At 37.3% G+C, this 17937-nt stretch overlaps 1 protein-coding gene across 8 annotated transcripts in view; it reads right to left on the bottom strand.

The window, feature by feature from the left end:
* Positions 1-11769, bottom strand: part of map4k5 (mitogen-activated protein kinase kinase kinase kinase 5) — an 88282-nt gene extending 76513 nt beyond the window's left edge. Inside the window, exons 1-2 of one of the 8 annotated variants that reach the window (XM_061893951.1) lie at positions 11262-11769; positions 5811-6014 (exon numbers count right to left, since the gene is read on the bottom strand). In XM_061893951.1, coding sequence (XP_061749935.1) covers positions 5811-5918 — 108 coding nt within the window. In that variant the 5' untranslated portion in view covers positions 5919-6014; positions 11262-11769. The remainder of the gene's footprint in view (positions 1-5810; positions 6015-11261) is intronic. The other 7 variants (XM_061893953.1, XM_061893952.1, XM_061893954.1 and 4 more) reach the window with 7 other exon arrangements.
* Between the last annotated feature and the right edge of the window lie 6168 nt (positions 11770-17937).

A 17937-nucleotide genomic window follows, 5' to 3' on the forward strand; every position in this document is an offset into this window, starting at 1 on the left:
CCAGTCAGGTAAGTTTTGATGATATTACTGGGGTAAATATATTTGATGTACGCTATTCAAGTTTAATAGAGATGTAATTGCTTGTTACTGTATGACTGTAGACCCAAGCTAGCTAGCTGTTTCTGTACTTGTTAAATGATTTCAGGGCCAATATCTCTAGCTAGCTATAAAAGAGTTATGGTTTAAAACAACAAAAGACGTAATCACATTCCTTAATATAAACATCCCAATGACATTGCAAACTTGTATTCTTGGGGATCTCCATCAATTTAGTAACGTGTCATCAAAGTGTAAAAATGCATTTCTTTCAATATGCATAATAACAAAACGGGTAATATCAAAAAAATGGATAGATGTTGATAGTCCAACTCATACTGACTGGCATACACAAGCTATGGAGATGATCCATCCATCCATCCATTTTCTACCGCTTATTCCCTTTTGGGGTCGCGGGGGGGCGCTGGCGCCTATCTCAGCTACAGTCGGGCGGAAGGCGGAGTACACCCTGGACAAGTCGCCACCTCATCGCAGGGCCAACACAGATAGACGGACAACATTCACTCACATTTTTTTTATTTTTTTTTTTCCTATGGAGATGATATCAGTAGAAAAAGCTGCATTTAGTTAAGATAATAATGAGTCATATATTGGAATATGGGATCCATGATTGAAATTTGTTGTAAGTATTAAATGAACCAAAATATGAGTTATTATATCTTTGTGTAAAAATATTGGACACAGTGTTATCAAGCTTATGAGATGCAATGCATTGTTAATTTTTTGTATTAACATTTTTAATGATAATATCAATGAGGGATTGTTTTAATCACTGCTATTTTGAAATTGTCACTAATATTGATAATATTCATTTTTGTTTCACTACTTTTAGATATGTGTGTGTACATATGTGTATATGTACGTGTGTGTGAATTCAAATGTATTTTATATAGAAAATATATAGCAGCAACCACTGAATTGAATTATATTATATATATTATTGTATTATATATTGTATATATATATTGTATATGTATAGGGGTGGGACCTAATAAGTTTACTTCTTCCCACTCCCTTTTGAGCCAATCTTGACATCTACAAAAGATTAGTCACATGTAATGTTTTCAATGTAGGTGTAAAAATAATGTATCTATATATTTCTTTTGTATTTTATGTCATTCTCTTGTTTTGTTTGCATGGCTCAAAATAAAGCATTCATTCATTCATTGTACCGTGTCACCTTTGTGTGTCCTCAATTGCTCTGTTTATTGCTATTCTGAATGTTGCTGGGTAGGGTTTGGTTTTGGAATTTGATTGCATTATTATGTATTGTTTTGTTGGCTTGATTAATACATTAATTAAAAAAAAAATGTTTTCAATTATTGTAATTCCCCATTCATTCCCATACATTCCCATTCATTCCCATGGACGGTGTACAACTTTGAATATTCAAAAAAAATTGGCAATATTTTTAAACTTCCCGAGCTTAACTTCCTGTGGTAAATTTCCGGAAACTTAGCAAAAACTTTCCACCCCTTTGCAACCCTAACTGAGACACAGCACATTTATGTTCCATCACTTCACTATCGGGCGGAAAGCGTGACTTGTAAGAGCTCGGGAGTGGGGGAAAAAAAAAACGTGTCAGTGTCGTTAGAAAGAGTGGGCCGAGCCGTATTTAAGTAGGCCGAGTTCCACATTCAGGTCAAGACGGGACGCTCTCTAATCCGCGGGGCCGGTGAAGCAATGCGACAAGCAGGCCAAATGGGCCGTAAACAATGAAAACCTCCATCGTGGCCAACTGACATCACAGGGAACGCGGCGGCTTGACATTTGCACGGACCAAAACACGCAAAGTCAGGCCTGCCGTAGAGGCGAGGGCAGTAGTAATTCAGCCATGGGGTGAATAAAACAAAACAGAAAAAAAACAGAGGTGGGCGGCTAAGGACACGCCTCCACACGGCGAGACGCGTGTTTAGACAGACTGACGTGATTGGCGTTTCACCAGCTCGGCGGGCCCCGGCTGGGATAGAATACCAGGCACAGCATTCCACCGCTGGCCTGTCTGACCGTGTGGGGGAGAGGTGGAGACTGGGGTTGGTGTGTGTGTGTGTGTGTGTGTGTGTGTGTACGACGGGGGGGTTGGCTACTGAAGCTTTGTATGGAAAGGATAGGGAGGAGAGGAGGCTGTTTATCTGCAGCAGATGGGTAAACAAGCACATTCTCCCAGCAGCACACATCCAGTTAATATTCTCATGCGGGACTTCTACTTATAAACTTCTCTTGAAGGGGAAACTTTTATTCAGCACAATGCGGTGCGAAAATGCATAAACTTTCCACTAAACTTTAAAAACAGATGTTATAAGTGCTTACAACGGGCCTGTTGCACTATTTTGTTTTGTCACCAGCTGCATATTTTCTTAAGCCTACTTAACATAGCAATGGATTGCTTTTCGTCCTTAATGTAGAAAAGATATGAAAGTGCCCACACATGAAGTGAACGGTTTGAGTTTTTAGAGTAGGGCCCAAAGGTTTTATGTTCTCTGTGTCGCACTTTTAACACCCAACTAGGACAAAGAGATGCTTAGTACAAAATGAATTGTAACTGTTTTTTTCCGGTAAAGTACTCACTCAGTGGCCAAGTGGTTAGAGCAGGGGTCACCAACACGGTGCCCGCGGGCACCAGGTCGCCCGTAAGGACCAGATGAGTCGCCCGATGGCCTGTTCTAAAAATAGCTCAAATAGCAGCACTTACCAGTGAGCTGCTTCTATTTTTTAAATTGTATTTATTTACTAGCAAGCTGGTCTCGCTTTGCTCGACATTTTTGATTCTAAGAGAGACAAAACTCAAATAGAATTTGAAAATCCAAGAAAATATTTGAAAGACTTGGTCTTCACTTGTTTAAATAAATTCATTTATTTTTTTTACTTTGCTCCTTAAAACTTTCAGAAAGACAATTTTAGAGAAAAAATACAACCTTAAAAAATTTGGGGGGATTTTTAAACACATATACCTTTTTACCTTTTAAATTCCTTCCTCTTCTTTTCTGACAATTTAAATCAATGTTCAAGTATTTCTTCTATTTTTTTATTGTAAAGAATAATAAATACATTTTAATTTAATTCTTCATTTTAGCTTCTGTTTTTTCAACAAAGAATATTTGTGAAATATTTCTTCAAATTTATGATTAAAATTCCCAAAAATTATTCTGGCAAATCTAGAAAATCTGTAGAATCAAATTTAAATCTTATTTCAAAGTCTTTTGAATTTATTTTAAATTTTTGTTCTGGAAAATGTAGAAGAAATAATGATTTGTCTTTGTTAAAAATATAGCTTGGTCCAATTTGTTATATATTCTAACAAAGAAAAGATTGGATTTTAACCTATTTAAAACATGTAATCAAAATTCTAAAACTAATCTTAATCAGGAAAAATGACTAATGATGCTCCATAAATTCTTTTTTTAAAGATTGGAATTAGCTAGATTTTCTCTTCATTTTTTTCGTTTGAATTTTGTATTTTAAAGAGTTGGAATTGAAGATAAACTATGTTGCAAATTTTTAATTTGAATTTTTTTCGTGTTTTCTCCTCTTTTAAAACGTTCAATTAAGTGTTTTTTTCATCCTTTATTCTCTACAAAAAACCTTCTGTAAAAGGAAAAAAAATGTACGACGGAATGACAGACAGAAATACCCATTTATATATTTATATATATATATATATATATATATATATATATATTAAAGGTAAATTGAGCAAATTGGCTATTTCTGGCAATTTATTTAAGTGTGTATCAAACTGGTAGCCCTTCGCATTAATCAGTACCCAAGAAGTAGCTCTTGGTTTCAAAAAGGTTAGTGACCCCTGGGTTAGAGTGTCCGCCCTGAGATGGGTAGGTTGTGAGTTCAAACCCCGGCCGAGTCATACCAAAGACTATAAAAATGGGAGCCATTACCTCCCTGTTTGGCACTCAGTATCAAGGGTTGGAATTGGGGTTAAATGACCAAAAAATGATTCCCGGGCGCGGACACCGCTGCTGCCCAATGCTCCCCTCACCTCCCAGGGGGTGAATAAGGGGATGGGTCAAATGCAGAGAATATTTTCACCACACCTAGTGTGTGTGTGTGACAATCATTGCTACTTTAACTTTAATTTGAAGTCGCACTAAACGTGAGCCTTTGCTCATTTCAGCGAGTTACAAAGACGGACGGGGTTTGGTGCTAGCGGGGTGTATATATAGCCAAGAATAGTCACGGATGCGTGGGATTCTGGGTAATTGTTATGTTGCGTTTATAATGTGTTACAGTGCGGATGTTCTCCCGAAATGTGTTTGTCATTCGTGTTTGGTGTGGGTTCACAATGTGGCGCATATTAGTAAGAGTGTTAAAGTTGTTTATATTACAACCTTCAGTGCAACCTGTATGGCTGATGACTATATCCCTTGCAGGCAAGCTGTTTGTACATGTAGAATGCGTCAAAAGCAATGGCTTCATAGCACGCCCTCATTATTGTAAACTGGGTGGCCATCAACAGATATTCGCGAGAATGGTTGCGGCTCCCATTGTCTTCATAATTTTGTTAAAAGGGTCAAAATGGCTCTTTGAGTGGTAAAGGTAGCCCACCCTTGAAAAATGATGCATAAAGTAACCCCAGCCTCTACTGTAGCATCTATTCTGTGCGTCTTATCATGCGGTGCGCCTTATATATGAAAAAAAGTTTTAAAATAGGCCATTCATTGAAGGTGCGCCTTATAATATATTTGATATAATTGATAGCTGTGGTCTCACACAAATAATAAATGAACCCACGCATCACAACGGTAATACGATAGACCTAGTGCTTGACAGGGGTATCACCGTTTCCAAAGTTACGATACTCCCATATACTAAAGTATTGTCCGATCATTACCTTACAAAATTCGAGGTTCAGACGCATGTTCGTCAAACTAATAATAATAATAACTGCTATAGCAGCCGCAACATTAATACGGCCACAACGACAACTCTTGCTGACCTACTTACTGCCCTCGGTAATGGCACCATTCCCAAAGTATGTGGGCTCTATTGATAACCTCACTAACAACTTTAACCACGCCCTGCGCGAAACCATTGATAACATAGTACCGCTAAAGTTAGAAAAGGCTCCAAAAAAGCGTACCCCGGTGTGAGTTTTCCTTGCCCTTATGTGGGCTTACCGAGGATGTCGTAGTGGTTTGTGCAGCCCTTTGAGACACTAGTGATTTAGGGCTACATAAGTAAACATTGATTGATTGATTGATAATCTGGTGCGCCTTATAGTGCGGAAAATACGGTACAAAAAAAAAAAAAAACAGAATGCTGGACGACAGCAAAGACTTACTGTGGAGCAAAGACGGCGTCCACAATGTACATCCGAACATGACATGACAATCAACAATGTCCCCACAAAGAGGGATAAAAAAACAACTGAAAATATTCTTGATTGCTAAAACAAAGTAGAAGCGGGCAATATCGCTCAAAATAAGACATGAAACTGCTATAGGAAAATACTACAAAAACGGCGTGATGTGACAGGTGGCGAGAGTACACCTACTTTGAGACAAGAGCTATATTGATGTATGCTTTAAAGTCATATCCAACTATCGTGAAAACGACTTTTTACTGTCAACTGAGTTTCATGTTGCAATGATTTCTGCTGGTGGTGTGCCTCCAGATTTTGTGTGCCTTGGCTCAAAAAAGGTTGAAAAACACTGCTGCAACAGACCGGATTGAACCTGTTCAAAGTCAAACTAGTGCATGTTCCGTATTGTGATGACAGGTTTTTTTTCTTTCTGTACCTTGTAAACATCTCCATAAGTTCCGCTTCCCACTCTCTGAATGAGCTCAAAGTCATGCTGAGGGTTCCTCCTCTGGATCTCACCGCTCGGCCGGGCAAACATGTCCATAGTCAGTAAAGATGAGCCTCTATTACATCTAGGTGAGTCTGAAGACTGGAGATGAGGACTTTAATCAGATGCTTCTCGTTGAAGCTGCTCCAAGACCTGAGGACGGACATGATTAAGTTAGTTACATCTGCATCACCTTAAATGCTTTCTAAAAAGGTGTTCTCGTTCCAGGTAAAGTTAATTAAAGACGTGATCCTGTAACGCTCTAACAAGTAAGACTAAAATAATGCCATTTGGTAACAGTAGAACAGAAAGTCAAACAAACACAGATAGACGGAGTAAATATTGAAAGGGTAGAAGAAAACAACTTTTTGGGTGTAATAATAGATGATAAAATTAACTAGAAATCTCATGTAAAAAATAGATAGATAGATAGATAGATAGATAGATAGATAGATAGATAGATAGATAGATAGATAGATAGATAGATAGATAGATAGATAGATAGATAGATAGATAGTACTTTATTGATTCCTTCAGGAAAATTAAAATTCCGGCAGCAGTGTACAGAGTTGAGATCAATTTAAAAAAGTAAAAAGTAAATAATGGGGGTTTAAATGGAAACAAAATAGAGAAATATTATAATAAGAATAAAAAATAAAAAGCAACAATGGGAATAAAAATATAACAGTAAAATAAGAACATAACAAGACAAAGTAGGCAGTAGTGACCATGTTATGAAAACGTATTGCACTGTTATTGTTTTTGTTTTAATATTTAATATATTGTTAAAATATACAACATAAAGTAGTAAGAAACACATCAATAATGAATGAAGCAAAACATGTTGAGGATCAAAAATCACTTCATATTCTCTACTGCTCGCTAGTGTTACCATATCTGAGTTTTCGTGTACAACAGTGGTTCTCAAATGGGGGTATGCATACCCCTGGGGGTACTAGAAGGTATGCGAGATTTTTTTTAAATATTCTAAAAATAGCAACAATTCACAAATCCTTTATAAATATGTTCATAAACTGTGAAAAAAAACTTTATCGTGGATGTTCTCTACTAAATCCTTTCAGCAAAAATATGGCAACATCGCGAAATGATCAAGTATGACACATAGAATGGAGCTGCTATCTCCGTATATATAAGAACATCTCATTTCTGTAGGCCTTTAATGAACCGCATAAGTTTCCACTCCAGCAAATAGCCAGCTCCAAGTCAACCACTCTAGTAAACAGCATAAGTTTCCACTCCAGCAAATAGCCAGACCCAAGTCAACCACTAGTAAATAGCATAAGTTTCCACTCTAGCAAATAGCCATCTCCAAGTCAACCATTAGTAACCAGCATGTTTCCACTCAGGCAAATAGCCGGTTCCAAGTCAACCACTAGAAACCAGCATAAGTTTCCACTCCAGCAAATAGCCACCAAGTCAATTACTAGTAAACATCATAAGTTTCGAGCAAATAGCCAGACCCAAGTCAACCACTAGTAAACAGCATACATTTCCAGCAAATAGCCAGACCCAAGTCAATTACTAGTAAACAGCATGTTTCCAGCAAATAGCCAGACCCAAGTCAACCACTAGTAAACAGCATAAATTTCCAGCAAATAGCCAGACCCAAGTCAATTACTAGTAAACATCATAAGTTTCGAGCAAATAGCCAGACCCAAGTCAATTACTAGTAAACATCATAAGTTTAAAGCAAATAGCCAGACCCAAGTCAACCACTAGTAAACAGCATAAGTTTCCAGCAAATAGCCAGACCCAAGTCAGCCACTAGTAAACATCATAAGTTTCCAGCAAATAGCCAGACCCAAGTCAACCACTCTAGTAAACAGCATGTTTCCAGCAAATAGTCAAACCCAAGTCAACCACTAGTAAACAGCATGTTTCCAGCAAATAGCCAGACCCAAGTCAACCACTAGTAAACAGCATACGTTTCCAGCAAATAGCCAGACCCAGGTCAACCACTCTAGTACACAGCATAAGTTTCCAGCAAATAGCCAGACCCAAGTCAACCACTAGTAAACAGCATAAGTTTCCAGCAAATAGCCAGATCCAAGTCAACCACTAGTAAACAGCATAAGTTTCCAGCAAATAGTCAGACCCAAGTCAACCACTAGTAAACAGCATAAGTTCCCAGCAAATAGCCAGACCCAAGTCAACCACTAGTTAACAGCATACGTTTCCAGTAAATAGCCAGACCCAAGTCAACCAACTAGTTAACAGCATAAGTTTCCAGCAAATAGTCAGACCCAAGTCAACCACTAGTTAACAGCATAAGTTTCCAGCAAATAGCCAGACCCAAGGTTAACCACTAGTTAACAGCATAAGTTTCCAGCAAATAGTCAGACCCAAGTCAACCACTAGTAAACAGCATACGTTTCCAGCAAATAGCCAGACCCAAGTCAACCACTAGTTAACAGCATACGTTTCCAGTAAATAGCCAGACCCAAGTCAACCACTAGTAAACAGCATAAGTTTCCAGCAAATAGCCAGACTCAAGTCGACCACTAGTTAACAGCATAAGTTTCCAGCAAATAGCCAGACCCAAGTCAACACTAGTTAACAGCATACGTTTCCAGTAAATAGCCAGGCCCAAGTCAACCACTAGTTAACAGCATAAGTTTCCAGCAAATAGCCAGACCCAAGTCAACCACTAGTTAACAGCATACGTTTCCAGTAAATAGCCAGACCCAAGTCAACCACTAGTTAACAGCATAAGTTTCCAGCAAATAGCCAGACCCAAGGTTAACCACTAGTTAACAGCATAAGTTTCCAGCAAATAGTCAGACCCAAGTCAACCACTAGTAAACAGCATAAGTTTCCAGCAAATAGCCAGACCCAAGTCAACCACTAGTTAACAGCATACGTTTCCAGTAAATAGGCAGACCTAAGTCAACCACTAGTTAACAGCATAAGTTTCCAGCAAATAGCCAGACCCAAGTCAACCACTAGTTAACAGCATAAGTTTCCAGCAAATAGCCAGACCGAAGTCAACCACTAGTTAACAGCACACGTTTCCAGTAAATAGCCAGACCCAAGTCAACCACTAGTTAACTGCATAAGTTTCCAGCAAATAGCCAGACCCAAGTCAACCACTAGTTAACAGCATACGTTTCCAGTAAATAGCCAGACCCAAGTCAACCACTAGTTAACAGCATAAGTTTCCAGCAAATAGCCAGACTCAAGTCGACCACTAGTTAACAGCATAAGTTTCCAGCAAATAGCCAGACCCAAGTCAACCACTAGTAAACAGCATAAGTTTCCAGCAAATAGCCAGACCCAAGTCAACCACTAGTTAACAGCATAAGTTTACAGCAAATAGCCAGACCCAAGTCAACCACTAGTTAACAGCATAAGTTTCCAGCAAATAGCCAGACCCAAGGTTAACCACTAGTTAACAGCATAAGTTTCCAGCAAATAGTCAGACCCAAGTCAACCACTAGTAAACAGCATAAGTTCCAGTAAATAGCCAGACCCAAGTCAACCAATAGTTAACAGCATAAGTTTCCAGCAAATAGCCAGACCCAAGTCAACCACTAGTTAACAGCATAAGTTTCCAGCAAATAGTCAGACCCAAGTCAACCACTAGTTAACAGCATAAGTTTCCAGCAAATAGCCAGACCCAAGGTTAACCACTAGTTAACAGCATAAGTTTCCAGCAAATAGTCAGACCCAAGTCAACCACTAGTTAACAGCATAAGTTTCCAGCAAATAGTCAGACCCAAGGTTAACCACTAGTTAACAGCATAAGTTTCCAGCAAATAGTCAGACCCAAGTCAACCACTAGTTAACAGCATAAGTTTCCAGCAAATAGTCAGACCCAAGTCAACCACTAGTAAACAGCATAAGTTCCAGCAAATAGCCAGACCCAAGTCAACCACTAGTTAACAGCATACGTTTCCAGTAAATAGCCAGACCCAAGTCAACCACTAGTTAACAGCATAAGTTCCAGCAAATAGCCAGACCCAAGTCAACCACTAGTTAACAGCATACGTTACCAGTAAATAGCCAGACCCAAGTCAACCACTAGTTAACAGCATACGTTACCAGTAAATAGCCATACCCAAGTCAACCACTAGTTAACAGCATAAGTTTCCAGCAAATAGCCAGACCCAAGTCAACCACTAGTTAACAGCATAAGTTTCCAGCAAATAGCCAGACCCAAGTCAACCACTAGTTAACAGCATAAGTTTCCAGTAAATAGCCAGACCCAAGTCAACCACTGGTTAATAGCATAAGTTTCCAGTAAATAGCCAGACCCAAGTCAACCACTAGTAAACAGCATAAGTTTCCAGCAAATAGCCAGACCCAAGTCAACCACTAGTAAACAGCATAAGTTTCCAGCAAATAGTCAGACCCAAGTCAACCACTAGTTAACAGCATAAGTTTCCAGTAAATAGCCAGACCCAAGTCAACCACTAGTTAATAGCATAAGTTTCCAGTAAATAGTCAGACCCAAGTCAACCACTAGTTAACAGCATAAGTTTCCAGTAAATAGCCAGACCCAAGTCAACCACTAGTTAACAGCATAAGTTTCCAGTAAATAGCCAGACCCAAGTCAACCACTAGTTAATAGCATAAGTTTCCAGTAAATAGCCAGACCCAAGTCAACCACTAGTAAACAGCATAAGTTTCCAGCAAATAGCCAGACCCAAGTCAACCACTAGTTAACAGCATAAGTTTCCAGCAAATAGTCAGACCCAAGTCAACCACTAGTTAACAGCATAAGTTTCCAGTAAATAGCCAGACCCAAGTCAACCACTAGTTAATAGCATAAGTTTCCAGTAAATAGCCAGACCCAAGTCAACCACTAGTAAACAGCATAAGTTTCCAGCAAATAGCCAGACCCAAGTCAACCACTAGTTAACAGCATAAGTTTCCAGCAAATAGTCAGACCCAAGTCAACCACTAGTTAACAGCATAAGTTTCCAGTAAATAGCCAGACCCAAGTCAACCACTAGTTAATAGCATAAGTTTCCAGTAAATAGCCAGACCCAAGTCAACCACTAGTAAACAGCATAAGTTTCCAGCAAATAGCCAGACCCAAGTCAACCACTAGTTAACAGCATAAGTTTCCAGCAAATAGTCAGACCCAAGTCAACCACTAGTTAACAGCATAAGTTTCCAGTAAATAGCCAGACCCAAGTCAACCACTAGTTAATAGCATAAGTTTCCAGTAAATAGCCAGACCCAAGTCAACCACTAGTAAACAGCATAAGTTTCCAGCAAATAGCCAGACCCAAGTCAACCACTAGTTAACAGCATAAGTTTCCAGCAAATAGTCAGACCCAAGTGGAGCATTACTTTCAACGAGGGGGAGTTAGCATCAAAGCTAACGCTAGCTAGCAAACTTAGCCACTAGTCCCAGTAGCGCCGCCGTCTTACCGTGTGCGACACTTCGTGCGAGCCATACATGTTCAACACTCCCGGCGGGGTTTTGTTGCAATGACGCCGTCGAATAATGGGACAAAAATGGAGTAAAAAGTGGTCTTCTTGTGTTGTGGAGGAAACAAGGTTGGGAAAGTTCTTGGTCTCCAGCCAGGCGAGTGGCGTTCAGTCTTCTTCCCTAGGACATGTCCTCCTTCACAGACGTGTCTTCGTGGTCCAAAAGGTGTCCATGTCTTCGGGGAAAAAAATGTTATATCGCGGATAAAAAAAGACAAACTAAACAGAATGTTGCTGCTAATCTCCGCAGACTATCAACCAGCCAGGATCCTGGTGGCGCGTTCAGGGCCGCCAGGTCAAAACGAACACAGTACAACACAACCCTCAACAAAATCCCGAGTAATTACAAGTATTCGCATTTTTGCATGTATATGACGATTCAATTCAACACACTCACATTAGGGTGCCTTTTATTCGGAGGCGCCGGTGTGTTTTTTCCAGAGTCTACTCATGTTGTCACGTTTACGACGGTCCGCGAAGGTGGCATGAATGTATTGTTTCTTCGTAGCGACTTTGCTGCCCCCTATGGTTGGAATGTTTCCATACAACTAGAACAGTGGTTCTCAACCTCTTTTCAGTGATGTACTCCCTGTGAACATTTAAATTGTATAACAGTGCAAAATATTGCTCATTTGTAGTGGTCTTTCTTGAACTATTTGGAAAAAAATAAATATATAAAATACCATGAATTGATTAACGTGGACCCCGACTTAAACAAGTTGAAAAACGAATTGGGGTGTTACCATTTAGTGGTCAATTGTACGGAATATGTACTGTACTGTGCAATCTACTAATAAAAGTATCAATTAATCAATCAATCAACTAAAAACTTGTTGAAAAATAAACAAGTAATTCAATTATAAATAAAGATTTCTACTAGGGATGCACCGATTAATCGGTAACCGAATATATTCGGCCGAATATGGCAAAAAAAGCCACATTCGGCCTTCGGTGGAATGAGTTAAAAACAAGGCCGAATAGTGGCGTGTGACGCAATTTTTTGACGTGGTGACGTTGGGATATGTTGTGTACCTGTATAAGTGTATGAGGTTACAAGCACACACTTATTGAGATTTAGTGGGGCCTCTGTTTACATTATTAGCATATCTACTGTAGCTAAGCAGACTTTTGCCAAAAGGACAATAATTCATTTGTTGTGGGTTTATCCACTTTAATGCACTTTGTTTTTTTTGGAATGCATGTTTTGTTTGAAGGCCTAATATAAATGAAAAACTTTGTGCTTTTTTTTTTAAAAGCAAAGGCTACTGGAATATTAAAAATATTGTCAATATTCAATAAAAAAATACTTTATTTGAAAAATATGTCTAAATATTTATTCTAGGCTATTTATGCAATATTTAAAAAATTGTGAAAAACTGTATTCATTATTCGGTATTCGGCCTTCGGCGAAGCGTTTAAATTTTATTCGGCTTCGGCTTCGGCCACAAATTTTCATTTCGGTGCATCCCTAATTTCTCCACATAGAAGTAATCATCAACTTAAAGTGCCCTCTTTGGGGATTGTAATAGAGATCCATCTGGATTCATCAAATTCATTCTAAACACTTCTTCACAAAAAAAGAAATCTTTAACATCAATATTTATGGAACATGTCCACAAAAAAATCGAGCTGTCAACACTGAATATTGCATTGTTGCATTTCTTTTCACAGTTTATGAACTTACATTCAGATTTTGTTGAAGTATTATTCAATAAATATATTTATAAAGGATTTTTGAATTGTTGCTATTTTTAGAATATTTTTAATCTCACGTACCCCTTGGCATACCTTCAAGTACCCCCAGGGGTACGCGTACCCGCATTTGAGAACCACTGAACTAGAAGAATCAATTCCTGAAGGAATTACGTGTGAATGCTCCAATGCTGAATCCATCCGTCCATTTCCTACCGCTTATTCCCTTTTGGGGTGGCGGAGAGCGCTGGCGCCTATCTCAGCTACAATCGGGCGGAAGGCGGCGTACACCCTGGACAAGTCGCCACCTCATCACAGGGCCAACACAGATAGACAGACAACATTCACACACTAGGGACCATTTAGTGTTGCCAATCAACCTATCCCCAGGTGCATGTCTTTGGAAGTGGGAGGGGCCTATCCCCAGGTGCATGTCTTTGGAGGTGGGAGGGGCCTATCCCCAGGTGCATGTCTTTGGAGGTGGGAGGGGCCTATCCCCAGGTGCATGTCTTTGGAGGTTTATGAGTTTGAACATCAAATATGTTGTCTTTGTAGCATATTCAACTGAATATGGCTTGAAAAGGATTTGCAAATCATTGTATTCTGTTTATATTTACATCTAACACAATTTCCCAACTCAAATGGAAACGGGGTTTGTATTGGGGGATTTCAGGAAAATTGGGAATTTTTTGGAAAATGGTAAAAAATGTGTATGGTCTGAATGAGATGAAATGGTTGGTGTTGGAATTTTTCATATGGGTCGAGAAATGTTAAAGTAGTAGCATGTCGAATTGAGAAATTGTACTACGGAATTCCTGGAATTTTTGTCCTAATTAAGAGGATTTTTTTTGACGCTGGAACGGTTGAAATGCGTTCAAAAATATGGTAGGAGTAGTCGCCAGAAAAACGGGGTGGAAATGGAGGAATTCTGGGAAATCCTGGAATATTTTTGAACTTGGAAAAAGAGAAGTTTGAATTTCCTGAATGGTGGAATGTGTTGAAGGGGAAATGGTTGGAATAGGTTGAAAAATGGCTAATTCCTTTTGAATGGGAAAAATGTCCAGGGAAACCTGGGATTCTGGGAAATCTGGGAATTTGGAGGATTCGTCAAAAGAAATTCCCTCGATTCCCCGAATAGGCTGAGCAGTTTGAAGTTGGAACGGTTTGAATCGGGTGAAAAATGTGCAAGGTAGAGCGCGCCAAAACCTGGAGAAGAAGAAGAAGAAGAAGAAGTTATGAATGGTAAGAATAGATGAATTTTGGTGTAAAAAAAAACATGTGTGAATGCTTTGGAGTATTCACACAATAATAAATAGATTAATTTTAGTGTTGAAAACCATAAATGCGAATGAATGGTTTGGAGTATTCACACAATAATAAATGTATGAATTTTGGTGTAGAAAACCATTTGTTTGAATGCTGTGGCGTATTCACACAATAATAAATAGATACATTTTGGTGAAGAAAACTATATGTGTGAATGCTTTGGAGTATTCACACAATAATAAATAGATAAATTTTGGTGTTGAAAACCATAAATGCGAATGAATGCTTTGGAGTATTCACACAATAACAAATAGATTAATTTTAGGTGTAGAAAACCATATGTGTGAATGCTTTGGAGTATTCACACAATAATAAATGGATGAATTTTGGTGTAGAAAACTATGTGTGTGAATGCTTTGGGGTATTCACACAATAATAAATAGATAAATTTTGGTGTTGAAAACCATAAATGCGAATGAATGCTTTGAAGTATTCACACAATAATAAATAGATACATTTTGGTGAAGAAAACTATATGTGTGAATGCTTTGGAGTATTCACACAATAATAATTGATGAATTTTGGGGAAGAAAACTATATGTGTGAATGCTTTGGAGTATTCACACAATAATAAATAGATACATTTTGGTGTTGAAAACCATAAATGCGAATGAATGCTTTGAAGTATTCACACAATAATAAATAGATTAATTTTAGGTGTAGAAAACCATATGTGTGAATGAATGCTTTGAAGTATTCACACAATAATAAATGGATGAATTTTGGTGTAGAAAACCATAAATGCGAATGAATGCTTTGAAGTATTCACACAATAATAAATGGATGAATTTTGGTGTAGAAAACCATAAATGCGAATGAATGCTTTGAAGTATTCACACAATAATAAATGGATGAATTTTGGTGTAGAAAACCATAAATGCGAATGAATGCTTTGAAGTATTCACACAATAATAAATAGATTAATTCTGGTGTTGAAAACCATAAATGCGAATGAATGCTTTGAATTATTCACACAATAATAAATAGATACATTTTGGTGTTGAAAACCATAAATGCGAATGAATGCTTTGAAGTATTCACACAATAATAAATAGATAAATTTTGGTGAAGAAAACTATATGTGTGAATGCTCTGGAGTATTCACACAGTAATAAATAGATTAATTTTGGTGTTGAAAACCATAAATACGAATGAATGGTTTGGAGTATTCACACAATAATAAATAGATTAATTTTAGGTGTAGAAAACCATATGTGTGAACGCTTTGGAGTATTCACACAATAATAAATAGATTAATTCTGGTGTTGAAAACCATAAATGCGAATGAATGCTTTGAAGTATCCACACAATAATAAATGGATGAATTTTGGTGTAGAAAACTATATGTGTGAATGCTTTGGGAGTATTCACACAATAAAAAATATGAATTTTGGTGTAGAAAACTATATGTGTGAATGCTTTGGGAGTATTCACACAATAAAAAATATGAATTTTGGTGTAGAAAACTATATGTGTGAATGCTTTGGGAGTATTCACACAATAATAAATGTATGAATTTTGGTGTAGAAAACCATATGTGTGAATGCTTTGGCTTATTCACACAATAATAAATAGATGAATTTTGGGTGTAGAAAACTATTTGTGTGAATGCTTTGGCGTATTCACACATATAAATAGATGAATTTTGGTGTTGAAAACCATAAATGCGAATGCTTTGGAGTATCCATCCATCCATCCATTTTCTACCGCTTATTCCCTTTTTTGGGGTCGCGGGGAGCCCTGGCGCCTATCTCAGCTACAATCGTGCGGAAGGCGGGGTACACCCTGGACAAGTCGCCACCTCATCGCAGGGCCTGCTTTGGAGTATTCACACAATAATACATAGATTAATTTTGGTGTAGAAAACTACATGTGTGAATGCTTTGGAACAGGGGTCACCAACACGGGGCCCGCGGGCACCAGGTCGCCCGTAAGGACCAGATGAGTCGCCCGCTGGCCTGTTCTAAAAATAGCTCAAATAGCAGCACTTACCAGTGAGCTGCCTCTATTTTTTAAATTGTATTTATTTACTAGCAAGCTGGTCTCGCTTTGCTGGACATTTTTAATTCTAAGAGAGACAAAACTCAAATAGAATTTGAAAATCCAAGAAAATATTTGAAAGACTTGGTCTTCACTTCTTTAAATAAATTCATTTATTTTTTTACTTTGCTTCTTATAACTTTCAGAAAGACAATTTTAGAGAAAAAAATACAACCTTAAAAATTATTTTAGGATTTTTAAACACATACCTTTTTATCTTTTAAATTCCTTCCTCTTCTTTCCTGACAATTTAAATCAATATTAAAGTAAATAAAAAAAATTTATTGTAAAGAATAATAAACACATTTTGAATTAAATTCTTCATTTTAGCTTCTGTTTTTTCGACGAAGAATATTTGTGAAATATTTCTTCAAACTTATTATGATTAAAATTCCCAAAAAATTATTCTGGCAAATCTAGAAAATCTGTAGAATCAAATTTAAATCTTATTTCGAAGTCTTTTGAATTTATGTTAAAATGTTTGTTCTGGAAAATCTGGAAGAAATAAGGATTTGTCTTTGTTAGAAATATAGCTTGGTCCAATTTGTTATATATTCTAACAAAGTGCAGATTGGATTTTAACCTATTTAAAACATGTCATCAAAATTTTAAAATTAATATTAATCAGGAAAAAGTACTAATGATGTTCCATAAATTATTTTTTTTATTTTTTCAAAAAGATTCAAATTAGCTAGTTTTTCTCTTCTTTTTTTCGGTTGAATTTTGAATTTTAAAGAGTCGAAATATAAGATTAACTGTTTCAAAATGTAATTTAAATTTTTGTTCTGGAAAATCTAGAAGAAATAATGATTTGTCTTTGTTAGAAATATAGCTTGGTCCAATTTGTTATATATTCTAACAAAATGCAGATTGGATTTTAACCTATTTAAAACATGTCATCAAAATTCTAAAATTAATCTTAATCAGGAAAAATGACTAATGATGTTCCATAAATTCTCTTTTGAATTTTTTCAAAAAGATTCGAATTAGCTAGTTTTTCTCTTCTTTTTTTCGGCTGAATTTTAAAGAGTCAAAATTGAAGATTAACTGTTTCAAAATTTAATAAACATTTTTTTGTGGGTTTTCTCCTCTTTTAAACCATATAATTAAGTGTTTTTTTCATCATTTATTCCAACAAAAAACCTTCCGTAGAAGGAAAAAAAATGTACGACGGAATGACGGACAGAAATATCCTTTTTTTTATTTTTATATATTTATCCGTTTCAGATTCCAGAAAACACAGAGTGAGATGTTCTACCTCTTGTGAAGTGAATTATATTTATATAGCGCTTTTCTCTAGTGACTCAAAGCGCTTTACATAGTGAAACCCAATATCTAAGTAACAATTAAACAAGTGTGGGTGGCACTGGGAGCAGGTGGGTCAAGTGTCTTGCCCAAGGACACAACGGCAGTGACTAGGATGGCGGAAGCGGGAATCGAACCTGCAACCTTCAAGTTGCTGGCACAGCCGCCCCACAAATGCATAAAATGACTCAACACATTAAAATGACAAGTAAAACATTTAAAAACACAACGACCAACTTGTAAAACATTAAAA

This window comes from Nerophis ophidion, linkage group LG03, assembly GCF_033978795.1.
Source record: "Nerophis ophidion isolate RoL-2023_Sa linkage group LG03, RoL_Noph_v1.0, whole genome shotgun sequence".
NCBI classification, from domain to species: Eukaryota; Metazoa; Chordata; class Actinopteri; order Syngnathiformes; family Syngnathidae; genus Nerophis; species Nerophis ophidion.